Genomic DNA, 16,082 nt, shown 5'->3' with positions numbered 1-16,082 from the left:
ATCCTAGCAGCGAATATTTTAGCCGCCGCCGATGGCCACGTCATTAGTCTTGTACTGGCTTGTTTGGTGTGCGCAACAGGAAATACTTCACTTTCGGAGAACAAGAAAAATAGGGGGTGTTTTTTTGCATTGCGCGTATTCATTTGCGCAGTTATTCAGTGTCTGGTAAGTTAAAGTTCAAGAAAAAATATTAATTTTATTAAAATGTTCTATTATTTTATGTTAACGATGAGTCATTTATTTCAGCCCTTTGTATTCAGCATGTCTCTATCGAAATACACCTACGTTTCTATGAAAATTGAAGCTTTTGTTTTTTTGCGGCCACATACACTTACACCTTGTTTATTTGGCCCGTGTTAGCCTTTGAGTTTGACATGCTTGGGCTAGACGGACCAGCTGCCTCTCTAGAAGGGCTGTGCACGCTCTTCCTTGCCACAGTCCTCACCATTCCCTATCGTTGCTCCCCTCCCCCATAGAGGTTTGAATTTGAGGTTCCTGTTTTGGGAGGAGCTAAATAACTTGGGGGAGGGGGGGGCGCAAGACTCTGAGGGTGCCCCTCCCATGGCTCTGCGCCTAGTAGTCACTCTCATCAGCACACACCCTCCCCGCTGTGCCCTCAGAGTGTTCCTCTTCGTGGATCCCGAGCTGGTGCCTCCCTCCGTGTGCAGTGCCCTGCTGCTGGAGATCCAGGCCGCCCAGACACAGCAGACGCCCGAGGCCTGCATGCGCCACGTGGTCTCCCACACCCTGCAGGCAGCTCTGGGCGGGGCCTGCCGGGCGGAAGTTCTGCAAAGGAAGCTGCAGGTAACTCCCTGCCCAGCCCTGCGGGGTCCAGCCCTGGGCCCTACATGCCCACACCAAGTGCTGACTCTACTCGTCTGCCCCCTCTCCTATTGCCATGTTACCTTTCGTAAGTCAACACGAATACACATGCGCTAAGGAAAGCCTGAGAAATGCAGGTAAGTCACAGGGGAAAATAAAAATCACTCACACCCTCCACCCAGACCTAGTAGCAATGAACAGTCTGGTATATTGCCTTAATGACAATGATAATCCCAATAGCTACTGTTTATTGGATGTTTGTTGTGTTCCAGGCACTGTGTTAGCACTTCACATATATCACGTTCTAAAATTCTCACCACAACACTGTGAAATGGATGTCATTTTTCAAAACTCAGGGACAGAGAAGATGCTAACCTACTCCTGGTCACACATGCAAAGGGACCAAGTCAGAATGTCACCCAGACCTGACTTCAAGCCCATGTTCAGTCGCCTCCTCCACCACTCCTTTCTAACAAACTGGGAGATCACCCTCTATACGCAGTTTTATTTTTTTAAATATACTTTTATTGATATCAGAGAGGAAGGGAGAGGGAGAGAGAGAGAGAAACATCAATGATGAGAGAGCATCATTGACCGGCTGCCTCCATCATGGGAATCAAGCCAGCCACCCGCCCATGTGCCCTGACTGGGAATCGAACCCGTGACCTCCTGGTTCATAGGTCAACGCTCAACCACTGAGCCAACCTTTTTATGTAGGGTAGCAATATAAAATTTCTTCTTAAAATATTTTTGAACCAAAAAACTGAGCTGACTTAAATAAAAATATTGAGTAGTTAACAGTATAGGTGCTATGTCAAGGCAGTATAAAAATGAGAGAAGTTCAGGAAATATTCAATACATGTATGGACAGGGTGCTGGCGATGCAGCTCTAAATAAAACAGACAACATCGCTGCCTTCCTGGAGTTCACGTCCTGGTGGGGGCAGGACGTTGACACAAGTGCCTGGTGACCCTCAGGGAGGTGGGTGCCAGCAGCCATCCTGCCCACTGGGTTCCCCACGCTGCCGGGCACCAGCTGTCTCCCCCCCCCCCCCCCCCCCAGGGTCGCAGGCAGCATCTGGTAGCAGGTGTGGCGGGGCAGGGGCGGAGCCTTGGATGTGGGGGCGAAGGCACTTTGGCGGGGAAGCTCCGTCTGCTCCTCCTCACCCCCGCACCTTCGCCCCAGGCAGAGGGGAGGCGCCAGGTGGCGTTGTCCATGCACCTGCGGACTTGGCGTCGGAGCTGGGGTGGGCGGGTGCGGGGCCGGGATCCAGGCTCTGACACCGCTCCTCGGCAGGCCAGCCCCCGCCGCGCCCTGGAGCGCCATTTCCACGAGGTGGTGGCCGCGGTGGAGCAGACGGCCAGCGAGCCCAGCGCCACCCGGGAGGGGCACCTGGAGAGGCTGGAGGAGATTTACTGCTCGCTGCTGGGGCCGACGGCGGCCGCCAGGGGGCGCTGCGGCGGTAAGCGGCGGGTGCTCTCCTGGGGTACCACTTGCTAACTCTGCAGTAACTGCATGGACAGGATGAGACCAGGTCTGGCCACCCCCACCAGCCAGCCACACCCAGCACCTGCCTCCTGCCTTGACTTGTCCTGCACATCTTACTGACCAGCCTGTTGAGCCCCTGCATGGGACGGTGGTTTTGAGCACAGTGTCCTGGGTAAGAGCATGCACTCTGAAGGGGGCATACCTGGCCTCAAGTTCTGACTCTGCGACTTACTGTGTGGCCTGGGGCCAGTTACTTAACCTCTCTGTGCCGCTGGCTCCTCCTCTGTAAAGTGAGGATAAGAATACTGTCTGTGGCCCATGCAGAATCTGGTGAGGTGATGGCAAGGTGTGCCAGGTGCGGAGAACAGCGCCTGGCAGGAGTAGGTGTTCTGTGGGCATCAGTTGCTCTCCACTAAGGAACTTGCAGCCTTAATAGGGAGGGAGCCATGCTTTGTAGAAATTAAATCCTAAGTCTACGTGTTAGGATTTAGTTGTTAAGCGCAGCCAGTAAGGTCTGCTGGGAGGGAATGACCACGGGGGTGGAGTGGTCAGGAAGGCTTTCCGAAGGAGGAGAAGAGGGGGGGCCTGGCCCCGTCTCTCTCCTGGACTGCAGGGGTCCTGCTGACCTTAGTACTTGGCTCCTGAGCTCTCTTTAGCGTCACCCCCCAGAGCAAACATTAATTGAGTGCCTTCTGTGTGCAAGCTACTGGGAGAGACACTGAGAAACACAGCAGCCTTTCCCCTTCCTCTGGGTCAGTGGTTGGCAAACTGTGGATCGTGAGCCACATGCGGCTCTTTGGCCCCTTGAGTGTGGCTCTTCCACAAAATACCACTTTCGGGCACGCACGTACAGTGCGATTGAAACTTCATGGCCCATGCGCAGAAGTCGGTATTTTGTGGAAGAGCCACACTCAAGGGGCCAAAGAGCCGCATATGGCTCGCGAGCCGCAGTTTGCCAACCACTGCTCTGGGTGAAGGCAGCGTGGCTGCCTATGGGGTCAGCGGAGGGACCAGCCATAGGAGAAACGGTTGGGAAAGACCCTGTGAGCTGGTTTGTGAGGGGACCTAAAAGCTGAGCTAGGAAGCTTGCAGGAGACAGAGCTTCTGAGCACCATGGGCAGGAGGCACGGCTGCAGTGTGAGGCCTGGGTGAGCTGCCAGTGGCAGAGCGGGAGAGGCCGGAACCAGAGCGGGCGTGTGAGGGCGAGGGTCTCTGCCAACTCCCTAGGCCCCATGCAGGAGCTGTGGGTGGGATGGGAGGGCAGAGGAGAATCCCACAATCTTCTCCGTGGTCTCCACAGCCTGCTCCTTCCTTCAGGTGACCCCGTCCCAGAGCGGCCCCCAAGCATCCCCCTGCCCAGCCCGCACATCACGTTCCAGCTGTGGACGGATGAGGAGCAGCTCTGTAAGTCACGCCTTTGACCTCCTCCGTAGCAGCTGGCTGGGAACAGCGGCATATGTGTGTGTCTGTGTGTGTCTGTGTGTGTCTCTGCATCTGTGTAAGTGTGCCTGTGTCTGTGTGTGCTTGTGTGTCTGTGTGTACATGTGTTTGTGTGTCATTGTGTCCATGTGTCTCTGTGTGTGTCTGTGTATGTATCTGCATGTGCTTGTATGTGTATCTATTGTGTCTGTGTGTGTTCTGTGTGACTGTAACTTTATATCTATTATGTGTGTCTGTGTCTGTCTTTGTGTGTGCATCTGTTTAGGTGTATCTGTGTGTGTCTGTATGTGTCTGCGTGTCCATGTGTACATCTGTTGTGCGTCTGGGTGTGCACTGAGCTGCTCTGCACATCTGAAGGAAGCAGGCATTTTCCTGATGTCAGAACAGCTGAGCGCATTAGCCACCGGCTTCGCATTGTCTAGAACAGCGGTTCTCAACCTGTGGGTCGCGACCCCTTTGGGGGTCGAACGACCCTTTCACAGGGGTCGCCTAAGACCATCAGAAAACACATATATAATTACATGTTGTTTTTGTGATTAATCACTATGCTTTAATTATGTTCAATTTGTAACAATGAAATTGGGGGTCACCACAATGTGAGGAACTGTATTAAAGGGTCGCGGCATTAGGAAGGTTGAGAACCACTGGTCTAGAAAGGGCCACATGCTCATGATGATGCCAACAGACAATGCAGGTCCCCAAGAAGGAGGCAGTCACAAGAGAAGTCATGGCTCCCGGAGCTGCTGGTCCGTTCTCTGTGTCCCAGGGGAAGCTACAGGAAGTGGGAGGGCGGGAGGATGCTAATGAGCGATGGTGAAAAAGAGGCTCCAAGTCGGGAGGTACTGCTGACCTGATTCCTTGACGGCAGGCTTCCCGGAGCCTTTAGATGCTGAGGAATGGACTCAGCAAGAGGGGGCCGGCGAGGGGGGCGCTTGGCCTGTTGGCCGCAGAACCTCTGCTCCTTCGGGAGCATCTTGTGGGGCTGCTGCTCAGTGAAGCAGCGTTTGGGAAACATGAACCCCACCTGGCGGGGTGAGGCCCTGGCAGCCCACACGCCCTCCGCCCATGGCGCCCTTGTTCTCCGCGTCGCAGGGAAGGAACTGGTGCTCTTCCTGCGCCCGCGCTCCCAGCGGCGCCTCAGCGCGGACATGGAGGCCTTGGACCTGCAGGGCCTCCTGCCCGACCGGTCGCTGGCCCGCATGTCCGTGCTGTCCACCGACAGCGGCATCGAGCGGGACCTTCCTCCGGGCGCTGACGAGCTGCCCGCACCCAGCAGCCCCGAGACGGAGCGCGCGGGGCTGCAGCGCAAAGGGGGCGTGAAGAAGCGGATGTGGCCCCCGGACATCAGCCACTGGGACGGCCCCCCCGGGCTTCACCGGAGGACAGGCAGGCCCAGTGGGGATGGAGAACTGCTGCCCGGTGTCGCCCGGCTGCACACAGCCCGCGTGCTGGTGCTGGGGGACGACAGGATGCTGGGGCGCCTGGCCAGGGCCTACCACAGCCTCAGGTGGGGCCCGGGGGCGGGGGCGGGGGCGGGGGGGAGAGGTGCTGCGGCGGGGGCTTCTGGGGGCACCGGTCGGCATGTGCTGACACCCCCTGTGCTCTGTTGCCCTTTGCCAGGAAGCGAGAGACCCAGACATTCTGCTTGTCTCCCAGACTCAGCCTGCAGCTCTACTACATCCCTGTGCTGACTCCTGAGGTGAGGGGGGCGGGGGGCTGTCAGGAGCAGGGGTCTGGGTTAGAGGCTGGGCAGGACACACTGCAGCCTGCTGCCCCGGCTCCAGGAACTAGGGTCATCTTCCTCGGGATTCGGGGCTGGGAGATACCCTAGGGCAGCGATGGCGAACCTTTTGAGCTCGGCGTGTCAGCATTTTGAAAAACCCTAACTTAACTCTGGTGCCGTGTCACATATAGAAATTTTTTGATATTTGCAGCCATAGTAAAACAAAGATTTATATTTTTGATATTTATTTTATATATTTAAATGCCATTTAACAAAGAACAGTCAACCAAAAAACTGAGTTCATGTGTCACCTCTGACACGCGTGTCATTGGTTAGCCATCACTGCCCTAGAGGTCTTCTTCCCAGAAGCCACGGACATGGCCCTGGGGCTGAGTGTGGCCGGAGGGATGTTCCCTCACAGGGGCAGGCAACCTGCCCAACGCCTGTTTTCATTTTGCTTTCCTAATGGAATTAATGGCAAGCTCCTCCTCAGACAGGGGCACACATGCACGCATGCACATGTACACACACAGGAACGCGCGTGCGCGCGCACCCACACACGCACACACACCACTTCCTGGGAACCTCGGGCAGCGGAAGCCATTGGTCTGCTGGGGGAGAGGAAGCCCCACTCGAGGGTTCTCATTCCTGTTGTCCACGCTGCTGCTTATGGGAAGATTAAGGTCAATGCAACACCCACCTCCTCCTTTTAAGGCTGATGGTCATTTCGCAACGTCCCTGGCAAGTGGCCCTCAGAGAGGCTATTCCCGCTTCATCCGAGATAGAACAGCACAGTCTATGGTGCAGAAACGGCCCCACGAGGTTAAGCGATTGGACCACATTCCCAAAGCTGGTTTGCCCGGGCCTGGTACCTGGGAACCCTGCGGCCAGGACGAGCGGGCCGAGACAAGGCCTGATGGTCCGCCTCCTCCCTTTGTCCTCAGAAGCGCGCATCATCCCGGCACTTGGAGCTCGGAGAGCTGGCGGCGTTCCTGGGCCGGGCGGACCCCTGGTACGAGAGCACCGTCAACACCCTGTGCCCGGCCATCCAGAAGCTGGCGGAGATGGTAGGGGCGGTGAGGGCAGCAAGGTAGAGGGAGGCGGGAGGGGGCCATTTCCAATGTGACTCTTGACCCTTGACCTAAAGAGTCAGTCCAGGGGACCCTCCCAGGGGATCCATGGTTGGAGGAGGCAGGAGAGCAATACAGGAGCGAACCCTAACCACAGTCCTTATCCACGGGTTCCGCATCTGCCGATTCAACCAACCCGGATGGAAAACACTCAGGAATACAGGTTACACTGTTGCTCATGTGTACTTGGCCCACAGTTGCCTCTGTACTAAACACATACGGACTCTTTTTTCTTGTCGTTGTTCCCTAGATAATACAGTATGACAGCGATGTACATAGCATTCACATTGTATTAGGCGTTAGAAGTAATCTAGAGCTGACTTAAAGCACACGGGAGGTTGTGGGTAGGTGACTTTCTATAGGGGATGTATGAGCATCCGCAGATGCTGGTACCCACAGGGGTCCCGGAAGCAATCCCCGTGGTTACTGACTGTACTTTGGACAAAACCACAGGGAAAAAGATGAAGGAAAGCATCCTTGCGTGAGTGTGTAGGCCAATGACACTCCTTCTCTTGTGAGTTTCCTGCGATGCTTTGTCTGTGGTTATATAGCGAATGCTTCCAGGGTCCACCCATGTGCCAGGCACTGCTCTGAGCACTTAACGCAGGGCATCCCTACCAAGTAGATACTCCTGTTGGCGGGTGCTATTGTCTCCACATCCCCATTTTACAGCTCAAGCAGCGGAGGCACAGAGAGATTAGGTACCTGCCCAAAGTGACCGATGAGTGGTAGAGTCCCTCATGGAATCAAGAGCACATTCTCTTACACCGCGCCACCCCCACCCCTGGTGGCCGACAGTGGGAAGAAGCTAGACTCTTGCTGACTTGAAAAGGCCTTGACATATTAAGAGAATCTTATCCTTTTTGCAATCATATGTGTTGCAGACATTTTATTCCACTTCATTATTTGCCTATCAATTATGTCAACAGAGCTTTTGATCTTCAAAAGTTCAATACATTTGTGTAGACATACATAGCACTTTTATGTGTTGAAAGGACTTCTCTACTGATTAAATTGTACCCAAGATTAAATACATTTTCACTGATAATTTACCCTAATACTTTGAGCATCTCCACTTTTACATTTAAATGACCTATCTGCCATTAATTTCAGTGTTTAGTGTGGAGTATGTAATTTTATTTTTTCCAAATGGTTAGCCAGTTTTCCGAAGCTATTAATTGCATAAACCATCTTGCTCCATCCATCTGAAATGCCACTTTCATCATTTACTAAATTCTAACATATGCTTGAGTTTATTTCGGGATACCTGTTCTTTCTCGTTGGTCTATTCAGTTCTGTACCAATTAGCACTTTGATATTTTAATAGTTGTCAGGGTAAGCTTACCCCCTTACTTCCCCTTTTTAAAACTTTTCAGAATGTGCTTATTTAGGTTTGTTTCCAGAAAAGTTTCAGAATTTTTTCATTTTTCTAAAAATTTTATTGATTTTTTTTTTTTTAGTGGGAGAGGGACACACAGAGAGAAATATTGATGTGAGAGCAAAACATCACTCGGCTGCCTCCTGCAAGTTCCCTACCAGGGATCAACCTGGGCATGTGCCCCGGCTGGGAACCCAGCCTGCAACCTTTGGGTGCACGGGGCCGACACCAAACCAGCTGAGCCACGCTGGCTGGCGCTTCGTTTTATGTTTAATTCCTTTGGGATTTTGATTGGACTTTGGAGGAGAATTAGCATCTTTAGCATATCAAGTCACCGTCTCTGAGACCGAAGTATAACTCTATTTATTAAGGTCTTCTTGTATATTCCTCATGATAGTTGTGTAGCTCTCAGCATATAGATTTGACCCATTTCTTGATTAATTTATCCTCATGTTTAATAGTTTTTTCTTGCAATTGTGGATGGTATCTTTCTCCCATTGTTTTTGGATGGTGTTACTGCTAGTATAAAAGGGACTTATTGATTTTTACGTATTTATTTTCAAACTTGCCACTTTACTGAGATCTCCGTTTTGCTTTAGTGCCTGATTGATTGGGGTGCCTTCTTATATCTTTTATTTGAATAAAGATGTTGGGGGGCATGTTTTCTTTTTTAAAATATATTTTATTGATTTTTTACAGAGAGGAAGGGAGAGGGATAGAGACCTAGAAACATCGATGAGAGAGAAACATCGATCAGCTGCCTCCTGCACACTCCCTACTGGGTATGTGCCCGCAATCAAGGTACATGCCCTTGACTAGAATCGAACCTGGGACCCTTGAGTCCGCAGGCCGACGCTCTATCCACTGAGCCAAAGCGGCTAGGGCAGCATGTTTTCTGAATTATTGCTTATCTAAAAATGTCTGCATATACATGAAAGACTATTCAGCTGGGTATTAAAATACCTTTTCCTCAAAACTATATGCATTTATTGGTAGTTTTTCCCCCTGCCAGGACACATATAAGATTTTGGTTTCCTCCTGCTCTCCGTCTCCTTATAATTAACAATTTGTATGACCCTTACACTTATTCCAAAAGCAGTTTCCACACGAGGAGACTGGAAACAGTGTGCGTGATGCAGCATGACTAGAATAAGTTCCTACTTCTTCAGCATGACCTTTTTGAAGGGAACAGTATTCAGTAGATCAGAGGTGAGAATCAGAGGAGATCTCATAGGGCCATACGCAGATGGGTTAGATAAACGCTGAGCTTCTTTCCAACACTGATACTCTCAGATTCTATGTAGACATTCTGCTCTATTTACCTAAAATACCAAATTATTATGCTTTACAATTATATGGGGCTTTGGGGGGGGGGGGGGCTGTAGGACATTGCACTAGTCCCTTCCCAATAATATGTAAAAAATAGTTAGTTTCTTAATATATTCAGATACCACCAGAACTGAAGGAAACATCACCTTCTGGTTCAACTTCTCATGCCCAAGGTTAGTGATGTGAGAGCAAACCTAGAACCCAGTCCAGACTCTTACGTGACTAGTTATATCCTCACGCATCTTGTCTACCCTAGGCACCCAGCACAATGCTTTGCACATCGAGGTACCAAGTATGTCTCGGTGCAATTACAATGACCCCGAGTCCCTGGGGAAATGGGGTTCTGCACAGGCATATTTTGACTAGAGTGGAAGTTGGGTGGTAGGAAAGGCTTGGGCTGTGCTGAAGGGCCAGCTGGGTTAGTACATCCCAGAGGATAGGTGGTGGTTATGGGGTTTCTCTATTAAGAAAGTGGCACCTCCCACTGTAGCATGGAAGGAGGTCGTTGAAAACTGTCTCTGTCTCCCTCACAGCCTCCCTCCCTGGACACATCCCAGACTGTAGACCCCTTCATCCTGGATGTCATCACCTACTATGTCCGCATGGGCACCCAACCCATCTATTTCCAGCTCTACACAGTCAAGGTAAGCTTTCCACCTGGGGCAGCCTGCTGGGCCCCAGGACCCCACCCCTGAGTACCTGGCTCTGGGGAAACACTGGTTACCTGGGTGAACGTCATAAACCCACCCAGAGACCCCGGGCTGTGAATGTTATCTTCTCACTGGGTTTCGTCCTGGATTTCTGTGAGCGCCTGCAGGCTAGTTTCCAATGGCCACCTCTGCCTCTAGTCTAGCTCCTTGTGGAAGTCCTTCTAGCTTACGGGATTCTTGTTTTCACTCTGCTTCCTGGGGGAGATCTCTTCTTCATTGCCTCCTTGATTTTGACCTAAATAAAGGATTCAGGACTTTTCCTTGGTTTTCAAACTGCAAACCAAAAGAACACAAAAGAGACAAATGGGGGGAAAAACTCTCAGAGGACCCTGGTACAGGGAGTAAACATCGCAGCTGCCACTGCCCCCAGGAGCACACCTAACGCAGGACAGAGAGGGGTTTCCCGACTTGCTGAGTGAGGGGGGCCACACACCTGGAGAACCACGGGGCATCTCAGGAGGAGACGGTTAGAACTCACAGCGTCTGGCCTCCTGCCCAGTGACTTTGGAGAGGGCTCGGAAACATGTGACTTGGCTCTGGGTCGCACGCTGTCAGGAATGATTCTACGACTGGGCATCTCAGTGGCTTTAACTGCTATTCTTTGGCGCAAAGAAACAGCAGCTGCTCACTGTTTGCTGGGAGGGGAGGGGAGGGCTGTGGCCTGCACAGTCTTCCCATCTTTCCTGTGTTCAGACGTGACAGTGGCGAGTCGGCTTTCTGTCTTGGCCCATCACAGTCACAGAGTGGCCTTGCCTAACAGTGCCGGCGTCTGTGAACTTGTTTATGGTCAACAGAACACGCAGACCGCGCCCTGAGTGCCAGGCCAGCTCCTGGCTGCTGGCGGACATGTTTTTACTCTCTCCATCCTGTTCTTTTGAGGATCCTATAGCTACTCTTCCCTGCTGTTCCAACATCCTCCCTCCTGCCGCTCCCCTCTGCTCTGTCCCTCTTCCCTCAGGAGCCACTCCCACCCCCAATTTCCTGGGGGTCTCCCTAGCCCTTGGCTCCCACAGCCCGGGCTTCTCTGTGCACATGGAGGACTGCCGGGTCCTCCGGTCTGGCCCTCACCCTTTCATCCTCCCCTACCAGGGTCTACAAGAGACTGTTACCCTCCCTCCTGTGAACGGTGTCCCCGCTCCTGCTGTCCAGATTAGTGCTGGTTCCAATCATACTTTCCTCCACTGTTGATAAATCTGTGATTTGCTGGCATGTGATGTACGTGTAGGTGATGGACAGTCAGATCCGGGCCATCACTGGATGCCACTCGGAACCCCGCACCGGCAGGAGGGGCAGGGGGACTCTGGCAGCTCTGGACACTCTCCCAGCACCCACATCCTCGGTCTCTGGGGCTGCAGGGGGAGCTCCTCTGGCAGGGAGCCAGCCTTCTCCACCTCCTCCCCCCTCCCCCCTCACCCCTTACCCTTTACCCCCGTTTCTCCAGATCTTCTTCGGTGACCTGAGCCAGGACCCCGTGGAGGACGTTTTCCTCACTGAGCTGAAGGTGAAGATCCAAGACTCCAAACTCCCCAAAGGTGAGCATCTGCTCCCGTTTCCAAAGCTCGCCCTGACTCAGCCCCCCCAAGCCCCATTGCCCCACCTGTCTTGGCTGAATACTGAGGTGACCTGGGTCCCTCCAAGCTCACCCGGATGAAAGGGCAGCCTGGCCCCCCTGAGGCTCAGGGCGGTGGGGAAGCTGGGCTGGGGGAGGACCTCCCACCTTCAGCCTCTTCTCCTCTTCCCTCAGATGCTTTCTCCCCCAGGAGGAGAGGCGCGGCTGAGGCCCCCGGGGCTGAGCTCTCCCTGTGCTACCGGAAGGTCAGTGCTGGGTGTGGTCGGGAGGTGCCACTGGATGGAAGCAGGTGTCAGGAGCACATGGAGGGAAAACAGAGCCAGCGGGGCCTTCTGCCCTTTCCGCACGCCCCCCCCCCCCGCCCCCCGCACCCACACACACACAAACACACACACCGGTGCCCCAGCCTTCAGAGAGTTTTGTAGGAATGTGAGGGCTACCAGCGGCCTCCCATGTAGACAGGAGGGGACCCGATTTCAGGAACAAGAGGCTGTCCCCTTCCTCATTAGAGACAGCATCCTCTAGATCTAGAAGGCTGCACATGCCCCCTGGGCTGAGAGTGCTCCAAGCCCTTCCCCGGGTCCCCTGACTGGGCAGTGATGACTCAGGTAAAACTCGAGGCAGGGGCTGGGAGTGAGACTGCTGACGTGAGGATGTGAGGGCCGCCATCTATCCCTGACCTCCCTCCCCAGGCCCTGCTCAGCCACCGGACCCGAGAGGTTACCATTTCCCTGAGGGCCACCGGGCTGGTCCTGAAGGCCCTTCCAGCCAGTGACACTAACGGTGAGGAGCGGGAATGCAGAGCAGAGAGAGGGCGGAGGGACAGAGGGCAGAGGATAGAGGGGCCAGTGACAGGAGGGGAGGTGACCCAGGGAGGCCTCCCACCCCAGCCCTGGGGTCACTGAACAGGTTGAGCTCCTACTCAGGCTGCCCCGCCCTCAGATGCTGAGCAGTGAGCGCTGGCTGCGCTCTAGCAGTGGGTTGCGCGCGTCTGAGGCCTGATGAAGGCGGAGCTCCTCCTCTGCACCCGGGCTGCAGGGCTAGAGTTTCATTTGAAAAATTTTATTTGAATGCTGTTCCAGTGGGCAGGGACCCTCCAGGTCACACAGGGCACTACCAATCCAAAGTATCTACTAACTAATTATAGAATGACAGAGATCTATTGATACTAAGATCATTATCTCATTATCTAAATCTAAAATTGAGATCCTAGAAGACACCAGGTTATGTGCATATAATTCTATGCATAGATTATAGATGGGAGCTGTTCCTGTGAGCGCCCTGGCCTCTGGAATAATGAAAGGGTGGTGATGTGGATTCCTAACCACCACGCACGTTGCTCAGAGGCCAAACCTATCCACTCCTGTAAGCATATCAACCCGATGACATAGGCATTATTCGTATTAGCCACTTTTTACGGGAGAGGAAACTGAAGAAAATGAAATAACTTGCCCAAGGTCACACCTCACACAAGAGCCAGTATTCCTCACCTCGGCTCCTCACTCTTCCTCTGCAACCTCCAAACCTCAGCAGGCCAGACGTACAGGCTGTGAGCCACAGATGCTTGTGGAAGATTGTTCCAGAGCAAACAGTGTACCTGGCAGAACTGTATCTTGCTCACTGCCTAGCACACACCCTGGCACACAGTAGGTACTCAGTGAACATTCAGTGAATAAAGGAAGTGCTACTTTACACCCGGAAATTTATTTTAAAACGAATGAATGAGCCCTAGCTGGTCTGGCTCAGCGGATAGAGCATCCGCCTGTGAACTGAGGGGTCCTGGATTCAATTGCGATCAAGGGCACATGCCTGGGTTCAGGCTCAATCCCCAATAGGGGGTGTGCAGGAGGCAGCCGATCAATGATTCTCTCTTGATGTTTCTATCTCTCTCTTCCTCTCTGAAATCAATAAAATATATTTTTTTTAAAAAGAATGAATGAATCTGGAATGTTCCAGAAGAAACACAGACTGAAAGTACACATTAGCCCGCCTGGACGCCTCTGAGGAGTATGCCTCGGCTCCCTCCCTCCTCTCCTGTCCAACGATGAGCGATGAGGGCGGCTTTGCTAGCTCTCCAGTTAACGACATCTGTCCTGTACAGCATTTGCATTTATTTAAGGGCATCATCGCTCCAAAAATTGTCTTAGCATCTGTCACAAAGAGGACACTCAAGAAATAATCTGTTGATTTGATCACTTCCTGATAAAATGGCTTGCAGGCGGGTTGAATTTGTGGATGACATGAAACCCTGTCACAGCCAGACATTCTCGGTGTATCGGAGCTACCGGCCAGGGCACCAGACATCCTCTGCCTGTAGGTCTTTGACGCCCACCGTGAAGGGGATGTGTGACTTTGGCAATAGCTCTAACCGAGAGGTGGGGTAGGGTGGGTGGAGAGCACAGATTCTAGGACCGGAAGGGCAGTCTTCAAGCCAGCTTTGTCACTTACCGCCGGGTGACCTGGGCAAGTTACTTGTGTCCTCTCTCCCCGTTTTTTTCACTTCTAAAATGGAAATAAGATACTAATTTATTACATGTAGTAAGTGACAATCTTAACTTCTTGTTAACTTTGTATTTCTTCTCAAGACTCGCACTGCCCACCCCCACTCTAACTTGTGCTTCTCCAAGTCTTCCATCACAAAACCCTGTCAGAACTGAGGCCAGACCCGCCTCAGGCATAGACATCTAAGAACCCTCCTTAGCAGGGAGCCGGGGGAGCCGGGGAGCCGGGGAGCAGTCACACGATGGTTTGGACACATTAGACACCATTCCGAAGCCCAGGGAAGGCCCTCAGCCTGTCGGAGTGCTGCGCTCCTCCCTCTCCGTGGTGCTTTGTTGCACACACATCCTGGGCCAGGTTCCTTCCCAGGAGCTGCGAGGAAGCTCAACAGAACCTTCTCCCATTGAAAAAGGGGTGCGAGGGGATGAAGAAAGGGGTCTGGGTTGGCTGCTCTGCCTGAGGATGCGGAAGCTTGTGGATTCCCCAGGGGAGGGAAATAGATAACATAATCAGGAAGGAACAGAAAGGTGGCTAGGACCCAGGTGGAGTCAGGAAGGGGCCAAGCAGAATGTGGGAGAAGGTTCATGTGGGGAGGGGGAGTCCTCTTAGGACCTAGGCTCTCAAACTGTCCTACTTCCCTGAGGGCCCATTCATAGCTGCCCCTCCCCATCTCATTCCTTCCCATTTCAAATCCCACCCACTCCCCCCCAAAATGTGTCTCCCCTTACAGACCACACGTGCCTGAGTGTTAACGTGATGGAAGTTATCAAGTCATCCAACTTGGCAGGAAGGTCCTTTTCTGTGAGTACTGGGTAGAATGGGAACTGGGGATGTTCAAAGGGGCAGGTGGCTGGGAGCGCAGGGGGATCAGTGTTCAGAGGAAGGACTTGTGAGCCTTTGCTATGGAAATGGGTCGTCCTATCAGAAAGAATCTGCTTTCCAATCAGTTGGTTTGAAATATTGAGCATGAACTGGCATATAAGGCATCATAAGAGTGAAGGCCTTGTCCCCCACCTGCTGGCTCTCTGAAGACCTAAGACGCATGGAGGTAACTACAAAATACACATTCTGGCATCCCCTGTACTGCACAACGGCCAGACTCCTAACACTATAGCCCAGCCTTTGACCAAATCCAACCAGCTCTTTCAACCTCATTGCCCTTGGCCCTTATTCATACTTCTTGATGTGGATTCCCCATTGATACAGACTCACCCACCTTCCCCCTGCCTGATGGCCTCTCCCGGCTTCTCCTCCCTACTTAGCTGGGCCTTGGATCCCATGATTCCCCTGACCATGTTCTTAGACACCCTCAACTACCAGGCAGATCCTCACTTTGGGTCCAGCCTCCTCCTCAGTTTGTACGCTCATGTGGCTGAGTGTTTCTGGACTAAATCCTTACAACCACATAGACTAGGGCCAGAGCACACTCATGACCTTCCACCTCAATGGAGCCTTGGCATCATTTAACCCATTTCTCTTCCATCTCCTCTGGGCACCTCTCCATCTGTTTCCTCCAGTGTTGGCACTGCCTCCCCGCCCCCCGCTCTCTACTGCTCCTTTCTCTTAGCCTATAAACATGCTCACGTCTTTTCCATCCTAGAAAGAGAAATGCCCTGTGGCCTAGTCTACAGGGTGATGGTAGGAGGGGGCCGGGGCCAGGAGACAGGCTGAGGAGTGAAAGGACCCACAGCAGGTTTGTTCCCTTCTCCCCTGACAGCCGAGGTCATCGTTTATGCCAGCTCCTTCTTGAAAAATTACCATCAATAAACAGCCAACACGAATACAGTGCTTGTCATGTCCCAGGGGCTTAACATATGCTGTCTTTTCATCTCCACACCTACAAAGTGGCTGCTATTATTACCACATTTTTCCTAAACAGGTGAGAAACAAAAGCACAGAGAGATTAAGAAATATGTGCAAGGTCACACAGCTGATCAGGGCAGAGCCAGGCCCGGGTGCCTGGCTGTAGAGTCTGGACTTTGCCCCTCCTCCC

General features: G+C 52.7%; 1 protein-coding gene across 1 annotated transcript in view; it reads left to right on the top strand.

The window, feature by feature from the left end:
- Positions 1–16,082, top strand: part of PIK3R6 (phosphoinositide-3-kinase regulatory subunit 6) — a 44,533-nt gene that overhangs the window by 25,586 nt on the left and 2,865 nt on the right. Inside the window, exons 8-18 of the mRNA XM_036341793.1 lie at positions 621–804; positions 2,119–2,284; positions 3,628–3,714; positions 4,843–5,257; positions 5,371–5,449; positions 6,418–6,540; positions 9,844–9,954; positions 11,462–11,552; positions 11,765–11,835; positions 12,283–12,373; positions 14,820–14,890. Coding sequence (XP_036197686.1) covers positions 621–804; positions 2,119–2,284; positions 3,628–3,714; positions 4,843–5,257; positions 5,371–5,449; positions 6,418–6,540; positions 9,844–9,954; positions 11,462–11,552; positions 11,765–11,835; positions 12,283–12,373; positions 14,820–14,890 — 1,489 coding nt within the window. The remainder of the gene's footprint in view (positions 1–620; positions 805–2,118; positions 2,285–3,627; positions 3,715–4,842; positions 5,258–5,370; positions 5,450–6,417; positions 6,541–9,843; positions 9,955–11,461; positions 11,553–11,764; positions 11,836–12,282; positions 12,374–14,819; positions 14,891–16,082) is intronic.

Source organism: Myotis myotis, unplaced genomic scaffold (genome assembly GCF_014108235.1).
Source record: "Myotis myotis isolate mMyoMyo1 unplaced genomic scaffold, mMyoMyo1.p scaffold_m19_p_17, whole genome shotgun sequence".
Classification (NCBI taxonomy): Eukaryota; Metazoa; Chordata; class Mammalia; order Chiroptera; family Vespertilionidae; genus Myotis; species Myotis myotis.
This window is presented reverse-complemented; position numbering and strand designations above follow the sequence as displayed.